Source organism: Mobula hypostoma, chromosome 8 (genome assembly GCF_963921235.1).
Source record: "Mobula hypostoma chromosome 8, sMobHyp1.1, whole genome shotgun sequence".
In the NCBI taxonomy this organism is placed as follows: Eukaryota; Metazoa; Chordata; class Chondrichthyes; order Myliobatiformes; family Myliobatidae; genus Mobula; species Mobula hypostoma.
Genome location: NC_086104.1, coordinates 106,191,955 through 106,209,739, shown reverse-complemented (window position 1 = coordinate 106,209,739; position 17,785 = coordinate 106,191,955). Strand labels below are relative to the sequence as shown.

Here is a 17,785-nt window from a genome sequence, read left to right as displayed (position 1 = left end):
TTCATTGATTCTGTTGTATTTCTTTGTTCTTCTGTGAAGTTCAGGGAAGTATATGGTGACATACGCGTACTTTAATAATAAATTTACTTTGACCTTTGAAAGTACTGTAAATGTTAGAAATACACATCCAGGTCGGGCAGCATCTGTGTGGGGGAAAGCAGATGATAGTTTTGGTCAGTGACCTTTTGTAGAGGTAAATGAAGTTTTAAGAACCTGATAAAGACAGAGAGGTGGATGGAGAGAACAAAAGAGAGGGGAGGCAGAATAACAACAGATGTGAGCAAGGTGACAGGATGGTGAAGCAAAAGGTAGGCCTGGAGATGTTGTGAACTGGAGGAAATAAATAATTTTCCGACAATACTAGCAAAGAGAATATATTGGAAATGTGGGCTGATGAAGACTAGAGATGCTGATGACATGAAATGGAAGGAGTCTGGAAGCTTGCAATGTGCCAAATCAGAAGGTAAGGTGCTTTTACTCGAGCTTGTGTTGATCTTTATTGTGTCAATGGGGAGGAGTTGAAATTGGGAAAGGAGTGGGTTGGAGAAGTGGCAGACTTGGGGGCACATTAACGGTTTGAGCAGAGGTGTTCCACAAAGCAAAATATACTTGAGTATCAAGCCTCCCTGAATGAAACAAATGTGTTTTCTCTCTTCTGTTGTATAAGGTCACACGCCCTGATATGGTCCAGATATTATCTGCAGCTTTACATGTGGTACTTCGGAGAGATATGTCCCTCAATCGCAGACTGTATGCATGGCTTCTTGGTGAGTTTGTAGCATTTTCCCAAATATGTGCTTAAATGAAAATAGTTCCATGTTCTAACTCTAGGCTTTAAACATTCTGGGGAATGGTGATGAGTTAGTTCAGATACAGGGCTATTTTATACGTCACGTTACCAAGGTTTCTTTGTTTGCTCATCGTGACATTCTGTGGTGATGAATCACTTGAATGTAATATGGAAAGCAATATGTGCTTCTTGTACCCCTAACAAATCTGTGAGCCTTTTAGATAGTGTGTTATGTGTTTTACAAAACCTTTTCTGTAGGCAAATTAGCAACTCTGATAAGGGTCTCAGTCGCTATTTGTTAGCAATAATAAATGTGTATATGTACTTGGGTGCAAAGTATCCGCAGCCACCGTTGTACAGAGCACATCACTAAGGAATGTTAAATTTCAGTTTATGAACTCAATGTGAAAGCCAGACCTTGAAATGATAGACCTGCATTAATTTGCGATAGAACATAGACCACCATCCTCTGGGTAAAAATAGTTGCTCCTCGGGTCCCTATTAAATCCTTTCCGCTTTCACCCTAAATCTATGCCCTCTAGTTTTGACCCCCTAGCTTATGTCCCCTTCCCTGAGGGAGAAGCTGTTGCCGTCTACCTTGTTTATACCTCCCAAAATTTTAAACTTCCAAATGGTCACTCCTCATTCTCATAACTTTCAAACTCCCCAGTCCTGGCAACAGCCTCATAAATCTTTTCTGCACTCCTTCCATCTTAACTACATCTTTCCTATGACATGGTGACTAAAATGTCCACAGCCTCACCAACAGCCACATAAGCTCCTATACTCAGTGTCCTGACTGCTGAAGACCAGTGAGTTAAATGCCTTTTCTCATCACCCTGTCTACCTGTGTCGCTGCTTTCAACAAACGATGCACTTGCACTTATACTCCCTCTGTTCCATTATCATGAATTCTAGAAGTCCTGCAATGACTGACTTTTCAAAGTGCATCACCAATACTTAACTGTTTTGAAATCCATTTGCCACTCCTTTGCCCACTTCCCCAACTGATCAAGTTCCCACTGAAATGAATGATGGCCTCCTTTGCTGCAACGACACGTCCTAATTTAGTGTCACACACAGACTTGCTGATCAAGCCTTGTGCATTCACATTTAAAACATTTATACAACCAATGAATAACCATGCTCCCAACACTGAACCTTGCGACAGACCACTAGTCACCATCCCCAATTCCAAGAAACAACCTTCAAGTGCTACCCTCTGCTTCCAACTTTGAATCCAGTTAATTAGCTCCCTGGATTCTGTTAGATGCAGCCTTCCGGGTCAGCATGCCATGCGGAGCCAACTGTAGTGATTTTGTAAGAGCAAGTGTCGTGAGCTGTGTGCATTTGTCCAGTTTAGTTTAGCTTACTGAGATTTAATATTATAATGATTCATCGTGGAGAGCTGAACCACTGCAACTCTAGTCTTGAGATTAGTTTCCCACTTCAATCTGTTCATATTGCTTTCTGCAGTTATGCCTTGAATTCAAATGGAGAATTGGATTGGAGTTTTGTAGTTTTTATACAAACCATCCAGTGTGCATTTGTTTCTTTCCCCGAGGTAGTTAATCCAATCAACTGTTCTAGTTAACCCCTTCCACCCCTCCCCATCTGTTACTCCATCACTGCACTATGCTGTAAACAGTTTAAACCACTGTTTACATTGCAAATGCAAGTTGGTGTTTATGTATTTCTGCACATTTTATTCCATATCCGTACTATAATCTCTAACATTATATTTATATAATTCTTTATTCTTTATATTTGCTGAATGTTGTTTTGTTTTGTTGTATGTCGTGCCAACACACCACTGCAAATCCGTAATACGTGTAAATGTATATGGCGAATAAAGTTGATCCTTGACCCTTATCTCAAGGATGTGAAGCTGGCTGTGAGATTTAGTATAAAATGTAAGTGTTTAGCATGAAGAGATATTTTAGTCTATTGAAAGCCAACAAATATAATCATTGAGTAACAAGTTGTATGTTTTTTTTTGCACTCTTTAAATGGATTACATTTTGGTGAGTAAAATGCTTTGTATTTAAACCTAGGAAAAGTACACTAAATATTATAGTAACCACACATTTCAATTGTGTACATTTAACTCTATTTTTTTACTTTATCTAGGATTCGATAACAATGGTGTTATTATAGGCCCCAGAAGTACCAGGCACAGCAATCCAGAAGAACATGCAATCTACTATTTCAATACCTTTTCTAAAGATCTACTCATTCAGGTACACATTTTGTTTTGAGATCCCTTAACAACAGCTGACTGACTAGTCAGGATAAATTGGTGACTTCCAAATACTTATCATCAGCAGGTTATATTCCGAGACTGCTTCCCAAATCAGTACATTACTCGTTTAATAATGAAGGATGTGATCGGCGTCGTGTAGGGCACTCATAACTGAAAGTGAGAGAGCAGTGAAGAATAGTGACTAGAATCTAACCAGATTCATGCCGAAATTAGGTAAAGGAAAAGACTTGCTAAAAGTTAGGGTGCCGAAGATTTCTGGTGCAGTGGGCGACAGAGCAGTGTGGTGGTTAGCACAACGCTTTACAGTACAGCCGATCCAGGTTCAATTCCCGCTGAGGCCTGTAAGGAATCTGTACGGTCTCCGCACGACCGCATGGGTTTCCCCCGGGCGCTCCGGTTTCCTCCCACAGTCCAAAGACGTACCGGTTGGTAGGTTAATTGGTCACTATAAACTGTCCTGTGTAGGATTAGATCGGGGGATTGCTGGGTGCGCAGCTCGAAGGGCCAGAATGGCCTGTTCCATGCTGCATCTCAATAAAATAAATAAAAATATTTTAAATTTTCAGTACATAACATACAGGATTAAAGTAGATGCTACAAATGCTGGAGTTCTGTAGTTTTTTTTTAAAAAGGCATTTCATGATATAAATATGTGGAGTCAAGGTAAATGTGGGAGCACACTTCAAATACAATAATTGTAAATGGGTTATTTAAGAGATTAAGATTAAAAAGGGAGGATAATAGCAAAATGTTCTTAAAATAAAGTGAAATACTTCCTCTGTGTGATAATCGTTGCCTCTTTGTGCTGACATGAAGGATGGAGGATGGATGACTTCCACTCCAGTTCAGTGGGTTTTGAGGCATCCAACAGAGATCCTGCCATAGTTGGGGTGGATGATAGACACATTAGTTTGGAAAGTGGTATGCTCCTTCATTTACTTTCACTAAGATTGGACTGTATGTGCTGCCAATGAATGGTCTCAAGGTCCTCCTTGCCATCCTGGATGCTGCTTCTCCATTAATGGGGATGTTACTGCAAGAAGTACAAATTGGAGAGTGGATGGTCTCAAACAGTATCTGTTTTGGGTGTCATGTGTTGAGGGTGCAAGTGATTGTACTGTATGTCAGAGCTGACTGAATGTAATTAGGTTCTTGATGTTGGAAGTATTAGCTTGGGAGTTGTGCTGATGCTTATCCTGCCAGTGAAGTCAGATGATGCTGTAATGTGAGGAGCTCTATAGGTAGTCCATGTGCCTTCGGCATACAGGGGAGCAGGGATCATTCTTGCCTGGTGGACCACAAGCTTTGTTCTTTGTCTTGGATGTTATCCTTGGAAAATGTACATTCAAAAGCACCATTTGTGTACTGATGCTTAATGACTGTTGGGATGATCTGTGTTCTGGAGATCCAGTGGGTAACTTGGTGGAGGTGAGGTAGAACAATGTGGCAAGAACAATTAAGGGTTGCAGGATGGTACAGCTCATAGACCTGTTGTCGCTCAGCTCCAGCATCTGGATTCAGTCCTGACCTCTGCTGTTGTCGATCGGTAAGAGTTTACATGATAACGTTTTATAAATAGGCCTCAGCAATAGAAGTGTTTTTGGAACCACACTTTGGGAAAGGTGTACAGAGTCTAAGACAGGTTCATAAGTTTCAGTGTCCTGGGACAAGAAAAACTAGATGTTGAAAACGTTAGGCGCTTTCCCCTTGGAAAAGAGGAGGTTAAGTGAGCTAGTGGATGTTTCCAAGATTGTATTTTGTGAAGAAGGTAGAGATAAGATAAATGCTTCATCACTCTTAGTTTGCTTATTCTTCTTACATATAAACTTGTCTTACAAAAAACAAAATGTCGGTATGGTTGATATTGCTGCGTTTTCACAGATCACATGGCAATATTGGGAATCCCCATGTCTTTTAAATACAGCCATAGACGGGAAAATTAATCCAAGAGTACGCTAATCTATCACTACAGGCATGAACTTTTTAAGTTTTGATTTATGGGACATCTGTCCACAGAAGTTGTAGGATGAGTATAAATGAAAAGTCTGACATATAAGAGGAAGTTGAACCGAATGTTACTGTGGATGGAGAGAAAATATTATTGTCATTGCTACCTAAAGTAACTCAATTTAGATTTATATTAAGCTGCATTATGCAAAACTTTTGCATTAATATTTGAGTATATTTAGGTCTTACAGGCATTCATAAAAATCTAATAAATATTTTTGTTTCAGGAAAATAAAATGTATTTAAAAAAATTACATAACCTGGAAATTTCAGAATCAGAATCAGGTGTATTGTCACTGGCATGTGATGTGAAGTTTGCAGCAGCAGTTCAGTGCAATACATAACCTAGCAGAGAGAGAGAAAAGAAAACGTAATAAATAAACAAGTAAATTAATTCAGGGCAAGTTTATTGTCATTTCAACCATAAGCTGCTGGTACAGTACACAGTAAAAATGAAACAACGTTCCTCCAGGACCATGGTGCTACGCGTTGAATAGATTATTAAAAAATATGCAAAAACAGAAATACTGTGTATCAAAAAAGTGAGGTAGTGTCCAAAGCTTAAAGTCCATTTAGGAATCTGTTGGCAGAGGGGAAGAAGTTGTTCCTGAATCGCTGAGAGTGTGCCTTCAGATTTCTGTAACTCCTACCTGATGGTAACAGTGAGAAAAGGGCATGCCCTGGGTGCTGAACCAAATGTTCTCAGTTGAAGCTCCTGTTTTCCCCTCCCGAGGTCTGGACTAGGTATAAGAGCTGGTAGATGATTCAGCTGTATAGGATGTTAGTGATTGGAAAATCTGAGGTGATCCTTCATTAAATGTACCATTATGCATATATTTGAATTTATCAAATAGAAAACAAGGTTATGGTAATTTTCTAGCTCAGAAATAACTGTAGAAGTTTAAAGTTTAAAATCTGAATGGTACTTTCTTGGTAAAGATTGAAAGAACAGATATAAATGTTACTTTGTAAAACCTGTTTTTGTTAACTGTCTGATTTGTAGCTTTATATGGAAGGTTTGTGTGCTGTGATTTTCCTTGTTGAGTCAATTAATCTGGTTGTTTTACCCACATTAATTTCCCTTCTCCCACCTTGGTTTTAGGCCATGGTAGGAATCTTGCAAGGGAAAGGATGTGGAGAGGAAGAACGGACACCTTTGCATGATCTGAAACCTTTTCGCATACTCATCAGTCTCCTGGATAAACCAGAACTAGGTACAGTATTGTATTATGGACTGAAAGAACTTTCAGTGGGAGGAGGCTGGTCAGGGATAGGTAGAGGCTGTCTGCATGGACCTTTGTAAGGTGCCTGACAAAGCTCCACATGATATGCTGATCTGGAAGGTGACATCACATGGGATCCAGGCTGAGCTGGCCAACTGGACACAAAATTGGCTTGGTTCAAGGAATCAGGGTGGTATTGGAGGGTTGCTTCTCAGATCAGAAGCCCGTGATCGTTGCTGTGCTGCAGGGATCCGTGATGTTATTTGTCTTTTATATTAGTGATCTGGATAGAAATGTAGGTGGCATGATTAGTAAGTTTGTAGTTGACACCATTATCGGTGGTATACGGTTGTCTGAAGCTGGGCAAGTGTGCCATGGAATGGCAGGTGGAATTTAATTCAGAGAAGGTTGCAGTGATGTATTTTGGGATGTTAAACCAGGGCAGGACATACACAATCAATAACGAGCTCTTGGTGAGTGTTGTAGAACAGAGATACCTAGGGGAACAAGTATATCTCCCTTCAAAGTTGCAACACAAGTTGACAAGGTACTAAAGTATGGATGGCTTCAGGGGATAGCACACTAAGTACAAGAGTTGGGACATCATGTTTTGACTGTATTGGATGTTAGTAAGATTGTGCGTGGAATATTTTGCACATTCCTGGTCACCATGTTGTTGGAAGGATGTGATTAATCTAGAGAGTGTACAGAAAAATTTCACAAGTATGATACCAGGGTTGGGTGTCTTGAGTTATGAGGAGAGACTAAATAAGCTAGGACTGTTTTTCCTTGGAGCGAAGGAGGCTAGAGATAGATAGATACTTTATTGATTCCAAAGGAAGTGACAGCGTCACAATAGGATTACAAGTGCTCAGATATACAAATATTAGAAGACTTGCAAAAGTTCATAAAATCATGAGGAGCATAGATAACGTGTATGCTCGCTGTTGTTTTTCCAAGTTAGAGAAGTCAAAAGCTCAAGGGCATAGATTGATGATGAAAGAGGAGAGGTTTAAAGGGGACCTAAAGGGCAAATTTTTCACATGGAGGCAGGTGAGTGCTGTGTATGGAATGAGCTACCAAAGAAGTGGTTGAGACAGGTACAGCATCAAAATTTAGAGGACGTGAACGGGTTCATTGATAGAAAAGGTTTAGATTAGTACAATACGGGTTAAATGGGACTAGCTCAGAAAGGCACCTTGGTTGGTATGGAAGAGTCAGACCTGAGGGCCTGTTTCTGTATTGTATAACTCTACGGTTAACAGAAAGAAAACTTAATTCCTTTGTGTTTGTGCACTTGTGTTCCTCTTGGCCAACAAGCAGGGCTGTAAAAATACTAAGCTTCTTAAAGCAGCAGCTGCTGTGACCGTTTGTCTGCCAGGCTTCCTGAGCTGAACTCAGATTTAGTCGGGCTCCTGGATGCCATGTGAGGGCCTTATCAAAGGGTCCCACTTCTTAATGGCACGACCCGCACACAACTCAACATCCTGCAGTGACTGTGAGAATGGTTGTGTGATCACCAGGTTGGGGTGGATCGCACCTTTGTTTGTACGGTGTTAGAGAAAGCATCATATCTGAGAGCTTGAAGAAATCAGATGTGCTTCTATCAGCTTGCAGTGTGCGTTTACCCTCCGGGACAATACTGTGCAGTAGCTTGTGGCTCTGCACCATCTTTTTCAGCTTCTACCCTGCATGATGTGAGTAGTTCTGCTTTCTGCCCATGCCCATGTGAATCAGCTCCTTGTAAGTGAGCGTTGATAGCAAGCTACCACTAATACTGTTTTGTAACCTGTTACTGGACAACGTGAATTACCCCATTTATGTAAGTTTTGAAACAACGCAAACAGAATGAGGAATTCAGTTACAGTTTAATCATTACTAACCTACATCCTGCTAGGTTGTAACACAGTAAGTTAATGAACTGTTCTGTGACTTGCGTTGTTTAGGAGTATATTATACTACTTGGATCAATTGATAGATAGATAGATATACTTTATTAATCCCGAGGGAAATTTGGTTTCGTTACAGCCGCACCAACCAAGAATAGAGCGTAGATATAGCAATACAAAAAACCCCAACAATCAAACACCAAAATGCAAACTATGCCAGATGGAAAATAAGTCCAGGACCAGTCTATTGGCTCAGGGTGTCTGACCCGCCACGGGAGGAGCTGCACGTTCGATGGCCACAGGCAGGAACGACCTCCCGTGCTGCCAAGTGTTGTATCACGGTGGAATGTGGCCGAAGTCCAACAGTAAAAAGTTCAATATCTAGTCTGCAAACATGTTCCTCGATCGTAATATACCCCGGATTGCACCATCCGTTGTTAGCCAGAACAGTAAGCACCCAACTCCTTTACGCTTACTGCTCTCAGTGCACTTCCGGTCAGCCGGAATGGTGTTACCCACCGAACACCTCTTCTCCAAAAGTCTCTGTTGTCTTGACCCAGTTCTCTTTCCTTGGCTTTGTGATCCCCCTCTGTGTGTTTTCCTCCGGATTTCAGCAGGGGTGTCCACCGCTCTGTTTGCTAAGCCGGCCGGTCTTTGCTGGTCCATGGAATACACAATACGACCTTGCTTCTGTCCCGTGTGTCGGGATGTAACCATTTCCAGCGCTAAAGAAAACCCAAATAAAACTCTCTCTACCAGCATGTTAGAGAGGGTGCAGCTTTGACGTGTTACCGTGAGAAAAAAATACAAAAAATAACGTAAATTAAAAAGTAAGAAGAAGAAAGTAAGAATAGATCGGAACTGCTGTACCGGGCTGCATGCACGACTGCCGCATGCACACTTTGTCTTCAGGAGTAGTTTGAAATTTTGTTGTCGCTAATGTCGCTATGAACTCTTTGTCTACTCTGAACTTTTAGAGTTGATTCTGTCATTGCAGGGCCAGCAATCCTGGAAGATGTACTTATCGAGGTTTTCAGAACATTACATTCACAATGCAAAGCGGAACTGAACCTGAAGACACAACCTTCCTACAGCAAAGACCAGACTCAGTTAAGCAGGTATAATACTTTATATGGCCCCCCCCCTCCCTCCCCATTTCCCATCCCCTTTCCCCCTCTCACCTTATCTCCTTACCTGCCCATCGCCTCCCTCTGGTGCTTTGCCCCCCACGCCTTTTCTTTCTTCCATGGCCTTCTGTCCCCTCCTATCAGACTCCCCCTTCCTGTATCTCTTTCACCAATCAACTCTTTACTTCATCCCTCCTGGTTTTACCTATCATCTTATGGTCTCGCTCCCCAACCCCCCCCCCACCCTTTAAAATCTACTCCTCATCTTTTTTCCTCCGGTCCTGCTGAAGGGTCTTGGCCCGAAATGTCGATTGTACTCTTCCATAGATGCTGCCTGGCCTCCAGCATTTTGTGTGTGTTGCTTGGATTTTCAACATCTGCAGATTTTCTCTTGTTTGGTATACTGTACTACTTTAATTGGGTTTCTTAAAATCATCTTGAAGGAGCTGTGTTTACTTCTAAGATCTGGCATCATTTCACCTGGAATCAAATTGTGAAAAAACTGCAGAGGTTATAAATAGGGCAGCAGTCAGAGAAAGAAATGGAGCCAGTGTTTCAGGGCAGGGCAGAGCAGAGAAGGGCTATCGAATATTGGTGTTGGCCTTCTCTGCATGAATGGTGCTTGACATGCTCAGCAACTTTCCTCTAATCTGTAATGACCGGTGTGTGCAAGAATCTTGTGCTGTGCTATGTGTTTGCCCAGTGACAACACGTACGCACTAAATTTTTATGTTGAAGTAAACCTGAAGCTATTCTAAGGATAATAAGACATTCTGCTTTAAATGAACTGGCAGTTCATTTGCACTTCACGCTGTTTGCTTCTTCAGAATCCGACATAGTGAATCAATAATTTTTTTCAATAAAAGTATAAATAAGCCAGTTCTAAAATCTGCATTCAAACTCTACATTGTCAACACTGTCTGCATTAGAAACCGGAAAAGGAAATGTGATTGTGTACAATTGTGAAATATATTTAACCTGCCAACTTTTTGTGCGCAGTTAAAATTCCTTTGTGCACTGGTAGCAAAAGATGTGTGTGTGCACACAGCTTAGAGGGAACATTGATGCTCAGTGTTTCCAGCATGATAGACCTCTGACTTTATTTATTTCACTTGGAAATTATGAAAATGATTATATTATCGGGTTGAATACAGCAAAGTATTTACTGTTTGTCCATCCTACATGTTTTGAAGTAAAGCAAAGTAAAAGTGTCAAAAATCAAAGTAAATTTATTACCCAAGTAATTATATGTCACCATATACTACTCTTGAGTTTCATTTCCTTGCAGGCATTCAAAGTACCTCGATAATAAATTTACTTTGAACTGTGTGTTAAGAAACAATGGTTGCAATGTTAAGAAATGAAGTGTGCTAAATTCATCAGCGCAGTGGGTAAGGTGGACCGTGCATTTTAAAAGGAATGTCTTAATTCTGAGCCCATGTTCACACATTTGCCATTGCCATTTGTACAAACTCATATTTTAAATGCTTGGGTCAAAGATTACGTTGAGGGTAGCCAGCTAGTTTCTGTGCTAACGTGTGACTAAGTACCTGAGCTTCATTGACCGGTGTTGTGGCATCAGCACCGGACTTCGAGGGTTCAAATCCAGCCAGCTCCTTGCTCGCTTTCCATCTGTGCTGGTTTCAGCGTTGAGCTAACCTAAACTTGGCCTCGTAAAAGCAGACAAATGCTAAGGAAATGACAAAAAATGCTGCCTGGTGCGCCACAAGGCATGAAAAGGAACTTTAATAATAATAATGTACCTGAGCTAGATGAAATCCATCTATTGGTACATTCCTCAAGCAATAGCTTGACAATCTGTGGCTTTCCTGACCCTACTCTGAACAGAGCTTCAGGCACTGATTTTCCAGGAAACTGCTTTAATCGACTCTGCATGAGTGAGCGTAATAGGCCTGTGACTATCAAAAGAATGTTGTTAGTTGGCAGCATACAGGTTAGGAACAGGAGAAACCTTCTTCCAATTGAATGGCATTGTGGAAAACTGGGGGGTGGGGGAAAAAGGCAGGGGAATTACCGTGATCACTGATCATGCTGAATGAATTGAAACATTATTGTTAATACTTCACTCTGTAAAGGAAACTTGCTGGCAATGAAAGACTGACGGTGGGGAAGCTGTTAGAGGAGGATTCTTAAGGGTAGGGTTTATGAGCATTTGGAAAACCATGGCCTAATTAGTGGCAATCAGCATGGCTTTGTGAGGGGCAAGTTATGTCTGAGTTTTTTGAAGAGGTGATGAAGATAGACCTGTCAGTAAGGTGTTTGACAAGATTTTTCATCTAGAAGATTGAGGTGCATGGGATCCATGGTGACTTGGCCATTTAGATTCAGAATTGACATGCCCAGAGAAGACAGGAGGATCATTTGAAGGGGTGATGGAGCATATGGAGAGGTAGTTGCACCCAAGGAGCAGGACACAGGAAACGGAGTGACCGTCAGGAAGTGGAAAGGGGTTAAACAGCCAGTGCTGAGTACCCCTGTGGCCAGCCCCCTCAACGACAGGTATACCACTTTGGATACTATTGGGGGTGGGGGAATGACGTAACAAGGAAAGTCACAGTGGTCGGGTCTCTGGCGCGGAGTCTGGCTCTGTGACTTGGAAGGGAAGGGGGAGAAGAGGCGCACTGTGGTGACAAGGGATTCAGTAGTTAGGAGAACGGATAGGAGGTTCCGGGGGTGAGAACAAGAGTCCCGGATGATATGTTGCCTCCCAGATGCTAGGGTCCAGGACATCTCAGATCGAGGGTGAACAGCCAGAGGTCATGGTCTACCATTGGCATGGGTAGGGTGAGTGACAAGGTTTTGTATAGGGAGCTCAGGGAGTTAGGTACTAAGTCAAAGGGCAGAACCTCCAGGGTTGCGATCTCAGGATTGCTACCCGTGTCACGTGCTAGAGAGGCCAGAAGATTATACAGTTTAATATATAGATAGATACTTTATTGGTCCCAAAGAAAATTACAGTGTTATGGTAGCAATACAAGTCTAACGGGGGGGGGGGTCATCCCTTCCCCGACTCATTATAGAGCCTAATGGCCGAGGGTAAGAATTACCTCGTATAGCACTCTTTGGAGCAGCGAAGTTGTCTTAGTCTATTACTGAAAGTGCTTCTCTGCTTAGCCAAGGTGGCATGCAGAGGGTGAGAAACATTGTCCAGAATTGCCAGGATTTTCCATAGGGTCTTTTGTTGTACCACAGCCTCCAGTGTGTCCAGTTTAACTCCTCTAACAGAGCCAGCCTTTCTAATCAGTTTATTGAGCCTGTTGGCATCATCCGTGTTGGTGTTGATGCCATTGCCCCAGCACAGCACTGCATAGAAGATTGTACTGGTGACAACAGACTGATAGAACAAGGAATTAGTGTAGGGAGGAAGGCGTAAGATTTTTCGATCATTGGGCTCTCTTCCAGGGAAGGTGGGACCGGTACAGAAGAGACAATTTGCACCTGAACTGGAGGGGACTAATATCCTAGTGGGAAGGGTTGTTAATGCCGCACAGTGGGGTTTAAACTAGAGTTACAGGGGGATGGGAACCAAAGTGCCAGAGCAGTTCATGGCGAGGTCGTGAAGGCAGAGGTTGGCAAGACCTCAGACAAAGTCAGAAATCAAAAGGTTGAGCATGGTGCAACTAATGTCCTGAGCTGCCTATATTTCAATGCAAGGAATATCATAGGAAAGGTGGATGAGCTCAGGGCATGGATCAACACCTGGAATTATGATGTTGTAGCCATTAGTGAGACTTGGAATATTGAGCTGCTAATCCTGCCCCTCCTGCAACCAAGGTTCCATTGTTTTAGACGCAACAGAACAGGAGGGATTAGAGGAGGAGGGGTGATGCTACTAGTCAGCAAAATGTCACCGCAGTGCTCCGTCAGGACAAACTGGAGAACTCGACTAGTGAGGCGTTAAGGGTGGAACTGAGAAATAAATAAGGTATGGCCATGTTAATGAGCCTATATTACAACAGTCTTAGGAATTTAGAGAAACAAATTTGAAAAGAGGTCGCAGATTATTACAAGAAAAATAAGGTTGTTATAGTATGTAATTTTAATTTTCCACATATTGACTGGGAATCCCATACTGTAAAAGGACTAGATGGATTAGATGAATAAACTCTTCTCAGGCTTCCAGCCGGGTACAAGTATCAATATTAACTGACGTTTTGATGACAAACTCTGCCAGCTTCATCAGGGATGATGCCTGGGTAGTCTGCTGGTATTTATACTCCTGTCGTCTATCCCTCTTGATTGGTTTTAGTCCTCATCCAATCAGGTTTCCATGTCCCACTTTGTTTATAATGGAATTTGAGTTCTTAGAGCGACACCTTCGTCTTTATTAAAATTCTTGTCCTCTAGTTTTATTTCAAACTTTTCCTTCACCAGGAAGTCCCAAAAGCCATTGGCATAGCACGGTAGTTTTGTGCCTTTAAAGTCAATCACGTGGCCGTTGTGAATGCAGTGTTCTGCTACTGCTGATTTCTCCGGGTAACCAAAATGGACACAGCTCCTGTGCTCCTTGATGCGGGTTTCCACTGTGTGTCCCACCTGGCCGATAGACACTGCTCTGCGTTCACAGGGAATCCTGTAAGTGCTAGCTGTCCTGAGTCCCAGGTCAGCTTTGACCCAATAAGCTGTGATTTGAGCTTCCATAAGTAAATATGCAGAGAGATAGGTCTGGTCCCTGGGTTGAGATTCTAAATTGGTGAAAGGCCTATTTTGATGGTATCAGAAATGATCTGGCAAGTGTGGATTGGAATAAGTTGTTTTTTGGCCAAAGTGTATTTGGAAAGTGGGAGGCCTTCAAAAATGAAATTTTGAGAGTACAAAGTACCTGTCAGAATAGAAAGTAAAGACAACAAGTGTAGGGAACCTTGGCTATCAAGAAATATTGAGGCCCAGGTTAAGCGAAAAAAAGGTGCGCAGCAGGTACAAGTAGGTACAAATGAGGTGCTTATGGAGTACAAGAAATGCTAGAGAACACTTAAGAGAGAAATCAGGAAGTCTAAAAGAAGACATAAAGTTGCTCTAGCAGACAGAGTGAAGGAGAACAAAAGGATTGCACCGGACCTGGAAGACCAGAATGGTAATCCATGTAAAGAGCCAGAACAAGTGGTGGTGACAAGGTACCACATGGGAGGCTGGTCGAGAGGTTCAGTCACTCAGCATTCAGGATGAGGTAGTAAATTGGCTTTGTGGGAGAAGCCAGAAAGTGGTATTAGAGCATTACCTCTCTGACTGGAGGCCTGTGACTCGTGGTGTGCCACAGGGGTTGCTGCTGTGTCCTTTGCTGCTTGTCATCTATATCAATGATCTAAATGATAATGTGGTTAACTGGATCAGCAGATTTGTGGAGTACACTAAGATTGGGGGTAGTGAGGACAATGAGGAAAGATTGGGGGTAGTAAGACAGTGAGGAAGGCTATCATGGCTTACAGAGGGATCAACAACAGCTGCAAAAATGGGCTGAAAAATGATAGATGAAATTTAATGCAGACAAGCGTGAGGTGTTGCACTTCGGTAGGACCTGAAAAGGTAGGTCTTACACAGTGAACAGTAGGTAGGGCACTGAGGAGTGCGGTAGAGCAAAGGGATCTGGGAATATGGGTACATAATTTATTGAAAGTGGCGTCACAGGTAGATAGGGTCTTCATTAATCAAAGTATCGAGTACAGGAGATGGGATGTTATGCTAAAATTGTATAAGACATTGGTGAGGCCTAATTTAGAGTATTTTGTGCAATTTTGGTCACCTATCCACAGGAAAGATATAAACAACATTGAAAGAGTACAGGGAAAATTTACAAGGATGTTGCTGAATCTGAAGGACATGAGTTATAGGATTGAAAAGGTTAGGACTGTATTCTTTAGAACGTAGAAGATTGAGAGGAGATTTAATAGTGGTATACAAAATTTATAAATTTATAGGTAAATACAAGCAGGCTCTTTCCACTGAGGTTGAGTGGGACTACAACCAGAGGTCATGGGTTAAGGGCGAATGGTGAGATGTTTGAGGGGAACATGAGGAGAAAATTCTTCACACAGAGAGTCATGAGAGTGTTGAATGAGCTGACAAGCACCAATGTTTGATGTACTGAGGGATCTTGGGGTCCAAGTCCGTTAAGCTCCCTGAAGATTGCTATACAGGTTAACAGGGTGGTAATGAAGACGTATGGCATGCTTGCCTCTATTAGTTCAGGAGTCGGGAAATTTTGTTGTAGCTTTATAAAAGCTTTGGTTAGGATGCATCTGGATTATTGCATTCATTTCCGCTTATCCCATCATAGTAGGCTTGGGAAAGGGGAGAGAAGAGGTTTACCAGAATGCTACCTGGATTTGAGGGCAAGTGCTATCCGAAGAGATTTGAGCTTTCTTCTCTTGAGCAGCAGAGGCTGACTGGAGCCTGTCAGAAGGTTATCAGCTGGAGAGGCATAGTTAAGGTAGACAGCTGATACCTTTTATCCAGGGTTAAGTATCCAATGCAAGAGGACGTACATTTAAGGTAGAAGGGCTAAATTCAAAGTAGGTGTGTGGGGCAAGTTTTTTTTTGCATTGAGCTGTGGGTGCCCAGAAAGCACCGTCAGGGTGATAGTGGAGACAAATACATTAGAAGTGTTTAAGATGCTCCTAGATAAACATCTGAGTGTGCAGAGAATGGAGAGATATGGACATTGTGCAGGCAGAGAGGATTAGTTTGGCTTGGCTTTTTTAATTAGTTCAGCACAACATCGTGACCCAAAAGACCTGTTCCTGCACTTAACTCTTTGTTCTGTGTTCTATCCTGTCAGATATTTATGATTTACCTCTTGGGCTAGTTTGTTCAATAACAGAATCTGCTTTTATTGAATCATCTTTGATGTAAAACATCCCAAGACCCTTATCAGAAAATGCAATATGAGATTCTTTTCCCAACATAAGTAAGCAATGGGTTGGTCAGAGAGCTGTGTGTATCTTAGAAGAAGTGTTTGGTGCAAGTATAGAGTGTTAGGAAATTTCAGAGTTTAGGGCTGAGCCATTTGATGACACAGCATTTTAATAAGGAAAATTCCATTTAGGAATGTGCTAAATTTACCAAATTCAGTCAGCTGGACAAGCAATGGTGAAGCAGTTAAAATTGGAAAGTGCAAGAAGCCAGAGTAGGAGAACAAAAGGATACTAAGCCATTTTAGGAGGTTATGTGAAACTGGGGTTTACATGTACAGTGCTTGGACACTCTCTGCTCCATGACAAGGAATTAGAACAGGAGGGGAATTTTATATTTGAAATATTACCTCATTAGGAGTCTGTGTAGGTAATAAACTACAGTGATGAGCAGCAGGGTTAAGGTTATGGGCAGCAGCATGTACCCAAACTTGCAGTAGGTTGGGACATGTGTGTTCTTTAACTCCAGTGCCTGGGAATAGACCTTGTACAGCAGAATACTTTGTTGGTTCCTGTCATCACTGTTGGACAGCACTCATGGCATAGAATTTTAAATTATAGAGTGGAGTTCAGTTAATTGGGAAACATCAGGACCAGTACATTCTGGCTCAGTTAAGTGTCTGCCCCAAGTAGCTGAAATTTCATGGTAATAGTTAAAAGGTATAAAGACACTAATTAGTGGGGAGGAGAAGATGGTGGCGCGGCGCAGCGTGTGTGGCCTCTCCGGTGAATGATATCTGTATTTGTGAAGTAAGATGCCGTGATGGAGACAGACGTGAGAAGCACGGAGGAACATCTGGAGAAACTTCTGAAATGCCAGCTTTGCTGCCGCTGCTACTGTGCGATCGAGAATCTCCGGAGGGGAAGGCCCCGAATCCTCAGCTTTGCCCGTGGCTTGGCGGCTGGGGCCAGGGTCGAAGCACTCGGCAAAGATGGTGCTCGGTGTCGGAGGGCTGGTCGGAAGCTCGAATTTTTCAGACGGACTCGAGTCGACTGTGGTCGGGTGCTTCCAGGGTGCTGCATCGGCAAGTTTGTGGCGCTGGAGGTTCATGGCAAGGACAGTTTTCTTCCTTCTACCGTCTGCGTGAGATGATGGGACTTTCGAGACTTTGAGACTTTTTTTTTAACGTGCCCATGGTCTGTCTTTATCAAATTGCGGTATTATTTTGCACTGTTGTAACTATATGTTATAACTATATGTGTATCAATCCGGATTTGATGGGGGACAGCCGTGAAGCACAGAGGAACATCCGGAGAAACTTCTGAAATGCCTGCTTCGCTGCTGCTGCTACTGTGCGGTCGAGAATCTCCAAAGACGAAGGCCCCAAATCCTCGGCTTTGCTTATTGCCTGTTGCCAGGGCTGGGTTCGAAATGTTTGGTAGAGATGATGCTCGGTGCATCGGTATCGGAGAGCTGGTCGGAGAATCGGAGTTTTTCGGATGGACTCGGAGTTGGATTGTGGTCGGATGCTTCCGGGATGCTGCATCGGCAAGTTGGTGGTGCTGGAGGTTTACCATGAGATGCTGCATGAGATGATGGGACTTTCGAGAGACTCT

The 17,785-nt window shown here is 42.5% G+C and overlaps 1 protein-coding gene across 7 annotated transcripts in view; it reads left to right on the top strand.

The window, feature by feature from the left end:
- dop1a (DOP1 leucine zipper like protein A) overlaps positions 1-17,785 on the top strand; it is a 214,119-nt gene that overhangs the window by 65,710 nt on the left and 130,624 nt on the right. For 5 of the 7 annotated variants that reach the window (XM_063056554.1, XM_063056553.1, XM_063056549.1 and 2 more), the window contains 4 exons: positions 668-767; positions 2,921-3,030; positions 6,163-6,274; positions 9,170-9,290. In XM_063056554.1, the coding sequence (XP_062912624.1) occupies positions 668-767; positions 2,921-3,030; positions 6,163-6,274; positions 9,170-9,290 (443 nt within the window). Of the gene's footprint in view, positions 1-348; positions 464-667; positions 768-2,920; positions 3,031-6,162; positions 6,275-9,169; positions 9,291-17,785 lie in introns of those variants that run through there. The other 2 variants (XM_063056555.1, XM_063056552.1) reach the window with 2 other exon arrangements.